Raw genomic sequence first — 15696 nt, forward strand, 5'->3', positions numbered from 1 at the left:
AGTATCTGTCACACACACACACACACACACACACACACACACACACTACCAGACTAATTCTAGACATTATCCATTCAATTAGGCATCATAATCTGAACAACAGGAATTCATCATCCATTTGGTTTTTCCCATATGGGTAGTCAGGTCAAGCTATTTTGACTGATTATGAATTTCACTTAGGTAGGCTACAGTATTCTAAGCCTTAAAACAATCAGCAAAATGTTTTCCATAAACAGGAGCATCTGGGGTACCTCACCATCTATGTGGAGCCCCTCCTTCCTAACAATGGTAAACACCTTTGGTGAGCACGTCTCTCTGTTTTATGGCTTGCTTGTTCTTTATGCAAAATCACACTAATTTTCCATGCAGGTCTGTACAATTCAACAAGATTGCTAGCCATAAAAGACTTGAATACACAAAGTAATTTGGAGGAAATAACATTGCCTGACAGAAGCAGCTGGTTTAACACCATAAAACTTGGCAAGCTGACTACACTATTATTGAGATTCATTTAGCTTCCTATATTACAAATTTAGTTTCTGCTTCCCTAATGGCCAGTAGACATATTTACAGATTAAGCAAATCTGATAATACTTGTAACCCTTCCTTCTATATCAATTTTACTTATAACAATTTGGGGCAAGTTCTTTATTATGGCATAACCTTTCTATAGAGGCAACAAATTCTGTACATGTGAGTGAGGTTGCATTTGGCCAGGTAAAGTTCATACTATCTTTCTAATTTTTTACATTATTTCTTTAAACAAAATGAAGGGAGTTCAAATTTATCACTGAGGGTGGATAGAGGACTTACAAATAAAGTCTAAATTTGGAAGTGATAAAAATTAGTAGATTTCAAATAAAGGCAAGTAATATTTTTCCTCCTATGCCTCTACTGCTTTTTCCTTGAATGGCAAATTTACTTTTAGATTTGGGACTTCAGTGATATTTTAATAAGTATGTTATACTAATTCTAGTTTGGCTTGAAATGAGGGAACTGAATTAAAATTGTGAATATTTTGTATCATATACTAAATGATCTGAAATTATAATTCCAAATATGTTAGATTACATTACCTTACTGCCAAAGATTAAATGACTAACCTTTTCTAGGTCTCACTAGTTATCTGAGTCTAGAACAGTCTCAGACATATCGTTCTATATTCTGAAGGAATTATAATCTTCAGCATACATGGCACAACAGAAAAAGGTTGGAATTTTAAGTCTGGTTACTTACATTCAAATATTGGTTCTGCCATTTGCTACTACTATGTTAGCATAGGCAAAGCATTTTATCTAACCAGGCCTCTGTTTCTTCATCTGTAAAATAAAAGGGCTAACCTTGACGGCCTTTCTGATTCCAAACCCAATGTCCTATAAATATACTGATACCTTTACTAGATGTCATTAAATACTTACACCAGGAGTTAAAAACAAATTGAGATGTTTGTGGAGAAGAACTTGATTCTGAGGATTTCCCCGACAGAAATTCTGTAGAAATGTATGAGCTAAATTCATCACTTCATTCATCTTTTCATCAGACTGTAGATTAAAAGGTTGAAATATAAGGAAACATATAATAATTATATATAATGAGAAATAGTAAGGAAATATAAAGAAAGCAGCATTTTATTATATCTATAAACTTTTCAGTAATTAATCAGTTAATCAGCAAGTATTTATTAAGCCTCAAGTAGGTGCTGTGGATAAAAGTACAAAGAATAGAAATAATGCCTGCTTGCAATGAGCTTACATTCTAATGGAGAGATTACAGTACCTATAATAACATAAACCGCATCAATATAAAATTAATAACTACAAATATATGCAAGGTCATTTCAGGGGATGAGGACAACACTGGCACCTGGAAGATCAGGAAAGGCTTCATGCAGAAGATGATGCCTAAGCTACATCTTAAACTCTAGTGGCTCCCTATCACCTCTAGGATAAAATATGAAATTATATATGTGACATTCAAAGCTCTTCATAATCTGCTCCCTACCTTTCCATTCTTCTTACCCTTTACACCCATCCTTTCCATACCACTCCCACATACATAAACTTTAAGATCCAGTGACACTGGCCTCCTTGCTGTCCCTAGAACAAAACACACTATCTCCCAATTCTGGGCATTTTCACTGGCTGTCCCTCATGCCTGGAATTCTCTCCCTCTTTATCTACATCTCCTAACTACCTTTATTGCTGTTGTTTAGTCATTTTTCAGTTGTGTCAGACTCTTTGTGGTGCCATTTGGGGTTTTCTTTGTTGTTGTTGTTGTTGTTGGGGGTTTTTTTGCTTGTTTTGGAGGGGGGAGAGTAGGGCAATTGGGGTTAAGTGACTTTCCCAAGATCACACAGCTAGTTTGTGTGTGTGTGTGTTGTCTGAGGCCAGATCCAAACCCTGGTCCTCCTGACTCCAGGGTCGGTGCTCTATTCACTGTGCCACCTACCCACCCCCTATTTGGGATTTTCTTAGAAAAAATACTGGAGTGGTTTGACATTTCCTTCTCTAGCTCATTTTACAGATGAGGAAACTTAGGCAAACAGGTTTAAGTGACTTGCCCAGGGTCACATAGCTGTAAGTTTCAAACACTGGATTTGAACTCACAAAGAGGAAACTTCCTGGCTCCAGGTCTGACACTATAATCTACTGCAGCACCTAGCAGGGCCCTGACTGCCTTGGCTTCCTTCAAATACCATAGAAAAGCCCACTTACAAGAAGATATTTCCCATCCCCCCTTAATTCTAGTGCCTTCCCTTCATTGATTATGTACAACTTATCCTATATATATCTTATTTGTACATAGTTGTTTGCATGTTTTCTTCCCTCATTAGACTGTGTGCTTTTTGAGGGCAGGGACTATTTGTTGCCTTTGTAACCCTAAAACTTAGCACAGTGCTTGGCATATAGTAGGAAATTAATAAAAATTTATTGACTAATTCTATGAAATAGATGCAAAGAAGTTGTTTACTCCAGTCATGGAAGGTAGATACTCCTTTCTGTATAAGCAAATTTGGATGGATCATAAAGTGCAGGAGGGGAATAATGTCCAATGAGACTTGAAAAAGAGGTTTGGGGCTACGTGTAGTGCTTTTAAAAGTGAAACAAAAGGGGCAGCTAGGTGGCACAGTGAGTAAAGCACCGGCCCTGGAGTCAGGAGGACCCGAGTTCAGTTCCGACCTCAGACACTTAACACCCACACAAAAAAAATTAGCCCTGTAACCTTGGGGAAGTTAACCCCAATTGTCCTTCAAAAGGCAAAAAAAAAAAAAAAAGTGAAACAAAAGATTTATATTTTACCCTGGAGGCAAGTAAGTGATCCAAACTGTCAGATTTACACTTAAGGAAAGTTACTTTGGCAACAGTGTGCCTATTCCAGGAAAGTGAGAGATTTCAGGTATGGAGACCACTTAGAAGATAGCTGTAATAACCAAGGAGAGAGGTGATTGAGGGCCTGAACTAAGGTGAAAGCTGTGTGAGTACAGAAAAATGTCGACTGTGAGAAATGTCACAAAAGTAGAATTGGCAAGATTTGGCAACTAATTATAAATGCAGAGTAAGATATAAGTGCAGGATCCATTTTTTACCATAAGGAAAAAAAGTAGTCATTCATCATAGTCACACATAGTTCTTCATTGTTTATTCCCACTCTTCAAAGACTTTATGACCTGGATAGATGTTTGTTTATCCATAACACTATCAACTGGAACAAATTTGGTAACACAACTAGAAATCTGAACAGAAATTCCAAATCTGAATAGCTACAAAAATGGGAGAGAAAATTATTCTCAAATATGTGGGCCATCAGAAATAATATGAAAGCCAGAACAAAGCACTACATGAGGCACTTATGCTACTGTTTACAATGCTGACCATTTGTCAGAGATATATTAGAAAGGATTCCTACATTGATTGGGTGAAAGATGGGTCTAGATTACCTCCAAGAACTAATGATTCTATTTTTTTACTATTATATAGAGATTCCATAATACTATTTGCCAATACTAAAGAGATATTACTTTCACAAATCAATATGCTGAATTCTTAAGGATCTCTTAACACAGGGAACCTCTTGTATGGGAACTCCTTCTACTAATCTATGGAAGCTCATGGGTTAATTCCTAGGAAGTTACCTGAGGTTAAATGATTTACCCAAGGTGACAAAGCTATTAAGTTCCAGAGGTGGGATTTTAACCCAGGTCTTCCTGACACCAAGCCTTGCACCTATACACTATTCTGCCTCGAATTAACCTCAATAATCAATAAGCAACAACAAAAAATGTCCATAATTCCCCTCTTTAAAAAGGAGATCTCTTGTCATCTCTTCTTCCACTATTCAGACTGAATTCATTTAAAGTGCTCCCTAAGGCATTTCAAATACTTATTATGAATAAATGCTGAACCCCCACATCAGTCTCAGGAGCTAGCCCAAGAATGGCAGCACCTCACCTCAAATCTCTTCAATAGCACAATAGCTTGTTAGAAGAAAACATCAGCTATACTGATATCTGATATTTCTGTGAGCTTTTTCATTATTTTTATCTTAATTGCTTTTGTCTCTAAACAATTCAATAGTAGAAACTAAGGAAAGCTTAAAGTAGAAAAAAGTTTTTAAAAATCTTAAGGTAAAAGGCTTTAGAGAGGTGAGAAATATTAGAGCTGACTTTGTAATAGATAAATATACCATATGTTAATCCCTCTATATTAAAGACTTAAAATGGCATGTATGATAAACACAGGTTAACTTTTTTTATTTCCTTTATTCTCCTTAATGCCTTAGTTTAATCCTTATGTGATCACTTTTGAAGTAAGATACACATACATGCTCATATATGTTGCTATAAACAGCTAAAACTAACCTTTTCGTAGGGTATCTGTAGAAGGTCCAGCACCACTGAATGAGCCCCCATGTTTTTAAGCAAACGTTGATGCTGATTCCGACACTTTTTATTCTGGACACAGAGTTTACTTAATCTGATTAAAATCTGGGGAAAAAGAAAACACCAAATAAAAATTAAAATAGAAAATATAAAGCAGAATTGTATGCTGTTACCAAAACGTGATAAACTAATGTGGAAAATATTTCACATCTACAAACCTCCTTTACAATCTTGTAATTGTTGCTCTTATTACTGTCAATCTGAGGTTTCTTGGTTCCATCTTGCACTGGACTTAAAATATTTGATTCCTAGAATGAATAAAAATATATACTTTTATACAAAATGTTCAAGATTCATGATAACTTCAGTGGTGTTCTTTACTTCATTTAACACACACACACTCCCTCTAGCTTAAAGAAATAACACAAATTATCACTGGTCCCATAGGTTTAAGATCCAAAAGAATTTATAACACTGAGAAATAACAGAAAATATTATTCAAATCATTATTAGAAAACTTCTTAATGCTACAGATAATAAGTACATGCTTGTCTTTCAAACTACATATGAGTTAAGGACTACAAAAGATTTTAAGTCAGTAAAAAATGTTTAGGGATGCTTCAATTTTTTTCTTAATATCTGAAGCAAAACACAGTAAATGAAGAGTAAAAGAACACAAAGAAATTATTCAAAATACTCCAAGGAAAGAGAAAAATACGATTTAACCTAAAGATTCTCAGCCAGGTTACCATGACACCCTAAAGAGCCATGACCTGCAAACAGAGATTTATCAGCAACATTTATAGAACAATAAAAATATAGAATATTATATTTAAAAATAGACATCTTCAAAATTTAATTATTTAAAAATACTAATAATTAAATTATTAAATAAAATAGAAATGACATTGGAAACAAAAAATTAAAAGCACTACACCTATTTCAAATATTAAAAAGGCTTACCATAAAAAAAATTAAGAAAGAATATACATGAATGGCTAGAAGTCTTAGGTTTAAGTGCCATCTCTGTTGCTAACTACATGACCTTGAGCAAGTCACAATCCCACTGAAATGTGCAGAAATATAAGTGGCAGAAATGGACTAAAACTTAGCCTCAAACCCTTAAGTGTACATTTGTTAAAATGAGGGTAATAATACTATCTCACACATTTGCAGTGAGAATAGTATCCTGTAAAGTTTAATGGACTATAGAAATATGAGTTATTTATCAATCATCTACTATCTAGGCATTTAGCACTTTGCTAGTAGCTATGAGAGATACAAAAGTGGTTCCTGCCATGTGTATTATAATCCAGCTATGCAAAAAGCCATGAAATATAATAGAGACTACATGAGACAATAAGAGTTAATATTAATAGTATAAGAAAAGTGCTCATATAAATTCAGAGAAGGGTGAGATTAGTATGAATTGGAGTAATCAAAGAGGGGGCACTTGAGCTGGACACTGAAGAATGAATATATTATTTGGATGCATATAGGGAATGAGGAAAGGTCTTCTTGACAGAATAAATGGCAGGAGCTCAGGATGGAATAGGCAGTGGTATGCAGAGAATGGTGAACACACCGGATCAGGAGAGAAAAGCCTATAATAGTAGGAAATAAGGTTGAATAGTTAGGGTAAGCTAAGATTATGATACCAGTTTAAGTTACATAAAATAAAGAGAATATAACTCTATAAATTTGAAGTTTGAGAATGAAGCAGAGTAGACAGGGGAACCCATTGAGATCAGCCTGGAGCATCTCCCATGGAGCTGGGCATTAACTCTGGCCTCTTGCTAAAGGAGTTTGTGACTTAGCAGCTCCTAGCTGGTTGGTCCTGTGGTCCCCATGACAGAAGTATTGACTCAAAAGTGATTTCTGACTGAGTGAGAAAATTTAATCTCACACACACACACACACACACACACACACACACACACACACACACACACACTTCCATATGAGTTATAGGGGAAAAAAACTGTATCAGATGTAGAAAAGTTGCAGACACTACCACCAACCACTAGTTTTGAGCTTGTTCCTTTAGGATTATGCCAGTTCTCCCTTGGTCTTTCAGTAAAGGAAAAGAGAAGAAGGAATTTCTCTCCCTTCTGTGCCCCTGGCAAGTAATATCATCTACAGACACATAGCAAAGAGAATATGTGCTTGCCTAGGACAGCATGAATTTCTGGCATACATTTTTGCCTCTGTGTTTTCACCCTGGGTATATCATCTGTGATGATTAATCAAAGATACTGAGAGATGGATGTTTCTTTGATAAGTCATCCTGAAGGTTTGCCAAGTAAATATTGGCATGTTGATGGGAAGTAATTTCTGTAACTATACTGCTTCTCAAAAAAGAATGTGACGGGGCAGCCAGGTAGCACAGCGAGTAAGAGCACCGGCTCCGGTGTTGAGATAGACCTGGAGATCGAATCCCAGTCTCAGACACTTAGCACCACTCAGAAACACCTGGCCATGTAACCTTGAGCAAGTTACTTAACCCCAATTGCTTAGGGGAGGCCAGGTGGCTCAGTGAGTAAGAGCACTGGCTCCAGTGTCAGGATGACCTGGATCAAATCCAGGCTCAGATACTCAGCACTGCACCCAGAAATAATTGGCCGTGTAACCTTGAGCAAGTTACTTAACCCCGATTGCTTTAAAAAAAAAAAAAAAAGAATGTGACCATTAACAGACTATGATCACTAACAGCATCATCCTGAACCATAAAGGACCATGCCTGACTGGCAGATCTGGTCTGTGGAAGCTGCCTATACAGTACAGAATTGAGGTAAATGTGAAATACACATTCAGCAGCTCTATAAAGTTGCCTTTATTGTTGGGAGAGCAAAGTAAATGTGATGAGTTATTGTTTAATATTTTAAATTTTAACATATAAGTCTTTTGTGTTTTAAGCATTTGTCCCCATATCTGGTGTCAATTTTGTACCCTGATTACCTTTCTAATAAAGTAGGTTATTAGTTCCTTTTGGGAAGACCCAACACATAAGACACACATAAGTTTTATTTTAGAGATATTCCTCAGAATTTTACTTTGGGATAGGGATACAATTAACCTGAAGTCACAAGAAAGCACAACAATCCTCCTTTAAAAGTCAGGCCTTCCTTAGCATTAAACCTGGTTTGTATGAATCCAGGATTTAGCAGAAGATTAGCAAATACAACACTGATTTTTTTTAAACATCCTGGAATTCTTATCATACTTAAGAAAATCTCAGTTTTGTGTTATTTCCAAAATACAATTATTCACAATATTAGTCAGCTTGGGAAGAAACAAGGTATTAATAAAAATGCTCAGAGAACTGCCAATCCACTATATTTGTGATTATATAAGTTTATCAAAAGGTTATTTACTTCAAGGCATTTCCCATGAAAGACTAAACATAATTAGAAAAACTATAGTTGCCACTGAAACAATTCTGATTTAGTCTGTTAGCTACAGAAAGGTACTCAATAATCACTAGTCAATAATCACTAATATCTTTAATTTCATCCTTCCTTTCCATTCCTACTACCACTTTGCTAGTTCAAATTTTTATTATCTGTCACCTAGGCAGGCAATAATCTCCTAATATTTCTTTGCCTCTAGTATGATTCAATTTTATAAGCATTTAGTAAGTTCCTGCTGTATGTAAGAAGATATTGTCCAAGATGCTGAGAAAACAGAGATGAAAAACAACTCATGCAACCTCCAACTATTTATCTCATATAATATTGTCAGTTTAATACTCTTCAAGCTCAGATATGATGTCATTCCTCTGCTCAAAAAGAAAATTGCAATAGCTCCCACACTGCCTCAGAAGCAAAGTCCAAACTTCTCATATTGGAATTCAAGTACCTATAGTAAACAGTCTGCCTTCTGGTCTATCTGCCCTTCTGGTCTTATTTCCTATTCCTTTCCTGACATACTGACAAACCAAGTGCTGAACTCACATCTATGACATGTTAAAAGAACACAAGAAGGTCTCCAGTATGTTTGCTAGATCTTCAATGGAGAATTTATGGAAAGCTGTTGAAAAGAATCACAAGGGGTGGCCAGGTAGCACAGCGAGTAAGAGCACTGGCCCCAGTGTCCGGATGATCTGGAGATCGAATCCCGGGCTCAGACACTTAGCACCCACCCAGAAACACCTGGCCGTGTAACCCTGAGCAAGTTATTTAACCCCAATTGCTTAGGGGTGGCCAGGTGACTCAGCAAGTAAGAGAACTGGCTCCAGTGTCGGGATGACCCGGGGATCAAATCCGGGCTCAGATACTCAGCACCACACCCAGAAATAACTGGCCATGTAACCTTGAGCAAGTTATTTAACCCCGATCGCTTTAAAAAAAAAATTTTTTATAATTTAAAAAAAAGAATCACAAAAAGTGAGAAACAAATTGCTTTGCCATTTGCATCAGAAGAAAGACTGACCCTATGTCAGAGAGAAGTAATAACAAAAGGAGCATAACAGAAACCTATGTTTTACCCTACTTTGCCATTAACTAGTTATGTCATCTTGGGTGCAGCAGATTCAGTCTCAGCTTCCTGAGTTATAAAATCAGATGTTTGGTCTAATGATCTCCAATGTTTCAACTTGCTTTAAAATATTAAGATTTGATGAAAACATTGTTTAAAAATTAACCACAGAAGAAATCAAACAAAATAAAGTATGTAAAATTATTTAAAACCTCAGAATTATAAGCTATCATTATTCTTTTTTAGAGGTAGGAAATAAAAATGAAAAGGAAATAGGGAGGATAAAGATAACAGATATGAAGAGTCCAAAAAAAAATCTTATTCAGTATTAGATCTACTGAAAGAGAACTAAGAGATCCTTACTTATAGCATTAAAAATACTTTCCTCTCTGTCAAGATTTTTTTCATCTAATATTAAATAGTTGTTTCCCATTCCTTATCCTCTACAATCATGGTATCTGACTCAAATAGAAATAGAGCCAATAATCTCATACATAAGAATCCCTTCCTGACACATATTGACTTATTTTAAAATATAATATTATCTTCATTTTATTGCACTTTTATATTGCTAAATATTTCCCAATTACATTTTAATCTGGTTCTGGTCGGTGTTTTACACCAATGCTCTATATCACCACATTTTCTCAGCCCTTCTCAAGGATTAAAATCTTGTAATTACACATGATCTAAAACTCTCATTATGACTATATACTATTTATAAGAGACAATGAAAATAGCTCCCCACTGGAAATCAAAAGATCATTGTTCTGGAGCTATATGTAAGGGATCTCAAAGGTCATCAGGTTGAATCCCCACATTTCAAAGATGAGCAAATTTGAGACCCAGGCAGGACAAGGGATTTAACAAAGATCACACCGGCAGTGGGGGTAAAGCAAGAATCTGAAACCAGGTCTTCTGGACTCCAAAGCCAGTACTCCTCTAGTGTTACTATGTGGCTTCTCTATGGCTTCATATGGAATTTTAAAAACTAATTTAAACCACACATTTCCCTGAAACATTTCTCTGAGACAGTGTAGTTCTTACTCCCCTTCCTCCTACCTTTTCAGTCTAATAACACCTTATACTGTTTCTGCCCTACTCCCACCTCTCCACGACTCTGTAATCCAGGGACGCTGGCAGCCCTTGCTGTTCCTCAAACAAGACACTTCATCTCCCAGCTCCCAGCATTTTCCCTGGTTGTCCCCTAAGAATAGAATGTTCTCCCTCCTCATCGCCACCTCCTGGCTTCTCTGGTTTCTTTCAAGTCCCAACTAAAATCCCACCTCCTAACAAGAAGCCTTTCTTGAGCCCTCCCTTAGCATTAGCTAGTATCCTCTATGTGTTGACCATATCTTCTTTATCCTACACATAACTACTTTGTACATAATTGTTTGCATGTCATCCCTCACATTAGATGGTGAGCTTCATGAGAGTCAGGTAGATAATAGGGAATCTATTCATAAATATGAACTATTGATTGAAGAACTTTAACCCAAGCATTTCTCTCTAGAAGCTTTATTATGCATATTTAGAATTCCTGGGGAATACTTAAAGGATAAAGAAGAAAATAGCCATTTTTGACACTGAGTATATGGACTCTATTGAAGTTTTTTTTCAATGTTTTACCAAAATAGCATTATTAATAGGGTGACTAGTCTAGGAATGGGGGAGAGGAGGCGGGAGGAGGGGGAGCAGAGGGTAGAAAGATGAACACTGAAAAATACTAAGCATTATATTCAGTCATGAGAGATTACAAAACAAAACCAAAAATTTAAAAATGCATACATAGGCATGGCTAGGTGGCACAGTGAATAGAGCACCCGCCCTAGAGTCAGGAGGACCTGAGCTCAAATGTGACCTCAGACACTTAACACTTACTAGCCGTGTGACCTTAGGCAAGTCACTTAACCCCAATTGTCCTGCTGTTCCCCTCCAAAAAAGGCCCCAAAAATGCATACATAAACAAAATCAATATGGGGAATGCATAGATAACAATCCAAACGGCTAGGATAAGTGGAACTATTTATAAGCAAAAGAAATATGAGATCAATGAATTAGATAACTGAGGGTGTGTATGTATGCTAAGAAATTACCAGATCTAAACAGACTATTAAGAAACCTGATTTAGAGAGATATATCTGTTTATCAATTTTCAAGAAAATGATTTTTAAAAGATTGTCAAAGATTAAGTTCATTCATCTGATAAAGACATGGAGAAAAGCTGTCTCTTTGTTTTAACAATAGTAGTTTCTGGTAACATTTAGGAAAATACAAAAGCACGCAATATATTCCAATAATGGGAAAATGGAGAAAATGTTCATCTTCATGAGAAGGAAAAGAGGAAAAACCTGACTTTAATAACTGAAGATGGTCAAAATTAATGATGAATTTATAAACACCCATAAAGACAATAATAGCTGTCTCTGAGGAGTCATAGAAATAATTTACCTTAATTCATGGAAAATAATTTAAGTTGACTGAACTGAATTGAATCTTATAACTACCCTTCACACACTCTCCATTGCAGTCAAACTGGCCTATCTCTTTTAACAGCAGGAACTGTTTTATTTTTGTCTTTATAACCCCAGTACCTGGCATGGTTCCTGACACATAGTAGGCATTCAATAAACATTTGCTGAATTGAATTGAGTTCATGTATACTGAACTGACATTTCATCTCTGTGCTGTTATACAAATTGACCTCAGTGCCTGAAATGTATGCCTTTATTGCTTCCACAACTATGAGTCCCTAGCTTCCTTTAAAGCATAATTCTATATAATATAGACAAATCAGCTATTATCATCTGGATGAGTTTGTGTTTCAAATACTACCCAAGCTGCTATGTAGATGAACCAAAATTTGAATTTATTTCCTATTGTTTTGTATAGGAAATAGCTATTTTAGGGATTATATAAAAAGAAGTTCGTGAGCTAAAACATGTGTTCCCAGGTGGCCAGCTTGAAACATTTGAGGCTAATTAGGAGCTATATTCAGTTATTAAAGGTAAGTTAGAATTGGTTAGAGGATAACCATATTATCCTACATACCATCTCTCAGTGCTACTGTAAGGGTCTAATTACTTAGATGTATAGATAACTTTTCTGACCCAGAATAACCTTTTTATTAGGATCACTATTCTAGGAATCAGAAGACATAGATTCACAAAATGTCAGAACTAGAAGAGATCATGTGGCCAAACTCCTCCCCCTTACAGATAAGACCACTGAGGTCCAAAGAAGTTAAATGATTTAATTAACAAGAAATACAAGTACTGCTTAAAAGGGTTAACTCCTTCTAGAAGGTTGAACTTCTTTATATTTTTAGCCTGAATCACTTATTCAGAAATACTTATTCAGAAAGTTATTTTCTGCTATTTTTAATCAAATTTTATTTTTAGATTGAACTTAATCATTCACAAACACCTCAATATACAAAAATGACACATAAAAGAAACTATAAACTTTTATGTAGTTATATATATTTGCACATAAAATTAGGTAAGTGATAAGATTGCTCTATTTGTTTATATCCCCTTCTGGACTTTTAAAAATGTGACTCTGTGTATCTTTTTAAATGTTTTGATTCTTTTTATGTGTATGCATAAATCACTGGCGATTGTCTATCCCCACCATCCCATTTCCTGAGGAGAAGGCCTACCTTGTAATAAATATGGATAGTTCAGCAACACATTGGCCATAAGTGAGAATGTATATCTTATATCTCTGTATGAATTTTTTAAGCAATGATTAATCAATATATTTCAACTTTGTATGCCATTAGAACCAGCCTACACAATACAATGACTGAAGTCTATGATATATATATAATATATATATAAATATATATGTTATAATATAATGGTATATTATGTATTATATTAATAATAATAATAATAATAATAATATAACAACATAAAAATGTGTTGAATGAATAGATTTGGACCATAATGACATGTCACTATAACAGGGTTTCTGGAGTTACTTTCCCCTTTTTCCATTAAGAAGTTGACAAGTATTCCAACTTGATGAATTAGTAATTGTCCTCTGTGGTACTGGTATAATATCCACTTGTCACACACTGGCCTTTGAGTTTCAAATCTTTTAATCTGAAACAAACACTAGTATAATCACATGATACCTTGAAAGATCAGTTTAATAAAGAGAAATGCTATAAATATAACAGGTAATATAGAAGCTGGGGTCATGACAGACCTGTTAACAGTCAACTCCTTTCTCCTTCTTTATAGACAGAGGGCAGAGCAGTATGAGGATGATGTGACCTCTGATTTTAAACTAGAATCTCTGGTATTTAAGGGCATCAATCAATAAATGTACTTTCACCCCTACCTTTTTTTCCCCACCCTAGATTGACCACTGAGAACAAATAAGTTTTTATATTATTGGAAGTGTTTTCCTTAGGGCTGAAATAAGGAATTACATTAATTCTTTCTGTAGCCCTTTGGTTTCCAGGCAAGCACAAAGGTTGACCATTATGTCTAAAAACAATGTCAACAGTGTTGGGGGTATAGTGTCTATGCAATGGTTTGTTAACAAAACAAAGGATTGTTATTTGTGTGGATCTGTTAGTATGCACAATGCCTGCTTCTTTTTGTTTCCATAGATGTGAGATTTTTTTCCTATTGGCAGAAACTTAAAATTAACCTTTGCTACTGGATCTTTGGTCACAGAAAGTTATTTTGTTATTTATGAGTTAAAACATTGGCATTGTCATTGGCTCTTCCCTATAATTCATTTGCTTTATACAATCTATTACCCAGTAATATTTTCCTTTTAAAAATTACATGGTTTACCTCTCTCTCTATTCCAACTGGCAATGCCCTCGTGTAAGTCTTTACTATCTCTTACATGAATCATACAACAGCCTCCTAACTATAACTAGCTCCCTCTTCTAATCTATCCTGTATATACCACTACCAGATTATTTATCCCAAAATATCACTTTTATCACGTCTCTCATTCAAGAATCTATACTTCCTTTCTACTGCCTATCACACCAAGTACAGACTACTCTCACTCCCACCCATTGTAATTTTTTTTCATTGATAACCTTTGGGAGATTTCTTTGTACCATGATTATTTCCTGATATGTATCTCCCCCAACTTTCCACAAAAGGAAAAAAAAAATCCTTCTTTTGAAAATAAAGAAAAACAAGCACGACTGACATTAAATTATGTCTATATACACAACATTTGGTATACATAGTCAACCTCATAAAATTAAGAGGAAGGAGCAATATTTTATCATCTGTCCTTGAGAACCAATATTGGTCATTGCATTTAATCTAAGTTTAGCTGCCTTTTAATATTGTTTTTATCTAATTATACCAGTTAAACTATTGTCCTGGTTCTGCTTACTTCACTGTGAAATAGTTCATTCAAATCTTCCTAAGTGTTTTTCTAAATTGTTCATATTCAATATTTAATATAGCAGAATATTATTGCATTACACTTTACATCACAATTGCTTCAGTCACTGTCAGTATGGTACACATTTTGTTTCCAGTTTTAAGCTACTACAAAAAAATAATGCTAGGAATATTTTTGTACCCATTGGATCTTTCTGTCCTTAACCTCCTTGAAGTAATCCAATAGTGGAAGTAATGAATCAAAGATAGTTTTGTTTTTTTTTTCTCAATTCCAGATTGTTTTCCAGAGTTATTGGACAAATTCTCTGCTCCAACAAAAATATATTAGTGTATCACACTTCCAACAGCTCTTCTAGTATGGTCTATTTTTGACACCACAGTCAGTTGGTCAGAGTGCAGTAAAAACTTCAGGGTTGTCAATATTGTCAATATTGTCAATTTCTCTTATTAGAAGAAGGATTTATTATTATTATTATTATTTGAAGCGTTTTTTCATATGTCATCGATGGTTTGCAATTCTTTTGAAACTATTTGTTCACATTCCTTCCCTGACTAGATTTCAAGGCCCTACATACTTTTTCCCCATCCTACCTATTCAACTTTACTTCCTATACCTCATTATAGATTGTTTCCTCATTGTCCCTTACAAATACTACAAAGACTCATTTCCTGCTTATCATTCAAAGACTAGCTCAAAACTAGTCATCTATCTCACCTTGGAAGACCCTCAACTTTTTTTGATCTGAGTTTCCTCTTCTGTGAAATGAAGGGGGAGAGATTAGATAATCTCTAAAATTCTAACTCTAAGGCCTATCCTTATAGATACACTTTCTCAATAAAGGCTTCCCTAGCACTTAGCACAGTGCTTAACATATGAATGCCTGATTAACTGAATGATTGACTCTCCAACTACTTCTGCCCACTGTGTTCTTCTCCATCTAAACTCTAATT

At 35.2% G+C, this 15696-nt stretch overlaps 1 protein-coding gene across 3 annotated transcripts in view; it reads right to left on the reverse strand.

The window, feature by feature from the left end:
- The window catches only part of LOC138175799 (inositol 1,4,5-trisphosphate-gated calcium channel ITPR2), a 529022-nt gene that overhangs the window by 270109 nt on the left and 243217 nt on the right, over positions 1 to 15696 (reverse strand). For all 3 annotated transcript variants that reach the window (XM_069106292.1, XM_069106291.1, XM_069106293.1), the window contains exons 27-29: positions 5098 to 5187; positions 4859 to 4984; positions 1419 to 1541 (exon numbers count right to left, since the gene is read on the reverse strand). In XM_069106292.1, the coding sequence (XP_068962393.1) occupies positions 1419 to 1541; positions 4859 to 4984; positions 5098 to 5187 (339 nt within the window). The remainder of the gene's footprint in view (positions 1 to 1418; positions 1542 to 4858; positions 4985 to 5097; positions 5188 to 15696) is intronic.

This window comes from Petaurus breviceps, unplaced genomic scaffold, assembly GCF_028583685.1.
Source record: "Petaurus breviceps papuanus isolate PSGF00001 unplaced genomic scaffold, PetGlider_PUasm1.0 79, whole genome shotgun sequence".
Lineage (NCBI taxonomy): Eukaryota > Metazoa > Chordata > Mammalia > Diprotodontia > Petauridae > Petaurus > Petaurus breviceps.